Source organism: Emiliania huxleyi, assembly GCF_000372725.1.
Source record: "Emiliania huxleyi CCMP1516 unplaced genomic scaffold EMIHUscaffold_8091, whole genome shotgun sequence".
NCBI classification, from domain to species: domain Eukaryota; phylum Haptophyta; order Isochrysidales; family Noelaerhabdaceae; genus Emiliania; species Emiliania huxleyi.
This window is the reverse complement of record NW_005195945.1, coordinates 1-799: the sequence shown is the minus strand read 5'-3', so window position 1 is coordinate 799 and position 799 is coordinate 1. Positions and strand designations below refer to the sequence as shown.

Genomic DNA, 799 nt, shown 5'->3' with positions numbered 1-799 from the left:
TGCCACGTGCAAGCCCCGCAGAGGTGCGGGCGAGAGGGCGGCCCGAGCCCGAAAGGGCCCGCCCTCGGCCTTGCTCTACATGGTAACGGATAAGAAGAGAAAATACGGACCGGGACACGCTGTGGTTCAGCGTCGCCCACCCTCTTGTACGCGGAAATTTTTCTCGCAAAGGAGCCGCATCGGCGCTTCGGCGAGGTGTGCGGTGCGGCGGCGGCGGCGGGGCCTCCTTCAGCATGCTCTCCACTCTCATTTGGGTCGCCGGCACGCTCTTCCTCGCCAAGGAGCTCGTCTCCTTCCTCTACGTCTTCTACAAGGGGCTCCTTCGCGCGCCGAAGGATCTCACCAAGTATGGCAAGTGGGCGGTCGTGACGGGCGCGACCGACGGCATCGGCAAGGCCATCTCGTTTGAGCTGGCGCGCCGCGGCTGCTCGGTGGTGCTGGTGTCGCGGACACAGTCGAAGCTCGACGCCGTGGCGGCGGAGCTCAAGGAGGCGTACCCGAAGGTCGACGTCAAGACCGAGGCCGTCGACTTTGGTAACCTCACAAAGGCGCGCCCTCCCTGCTCGGATCCGCCCCACTCGGCGCTTCTGGCCCGCCCGGCGCCACTGGTCCACACTCCAGCACCGTGGGCACTGCCTGCCCACCCGGCGCTGCTCGCCCAGCCACCGCCGCGCCGACGCGCTGTTCGCCTGCCTGGTGTCTCCAGCCTGGTGTCTCCAGCCTGGTGTCTCCAGCCTGGTGTCTCCAGCCTGGTGTCTCCCCGCTCTGGTGCGCAGGACCGGCTGTCCGAGCTTGAGAA

General features: G+C 67.3%; 1 protein-coding gene across 1 annotated transcript; it reads left to right on the top strand.

The window, feature by feature from the left end:
* Nucleotides 1-233: 233 nt before the first annotated feature.
* Nucleotides 234-534, top strand: EMIHUDRAFT_258738 (hypothetical protein; the record flags this gene model as incomplete). The annotated part of the gene is made up of 1 exon (XM_005759197.1): nucleotides 234-534. A coding segment is annotated over one exon (301 nt), but the record flags the coding sequence as incomplete, so codon positions are not given.
* Between the last annotated feature and the right edge of the window lie 265 nt (nucleotides 535-799).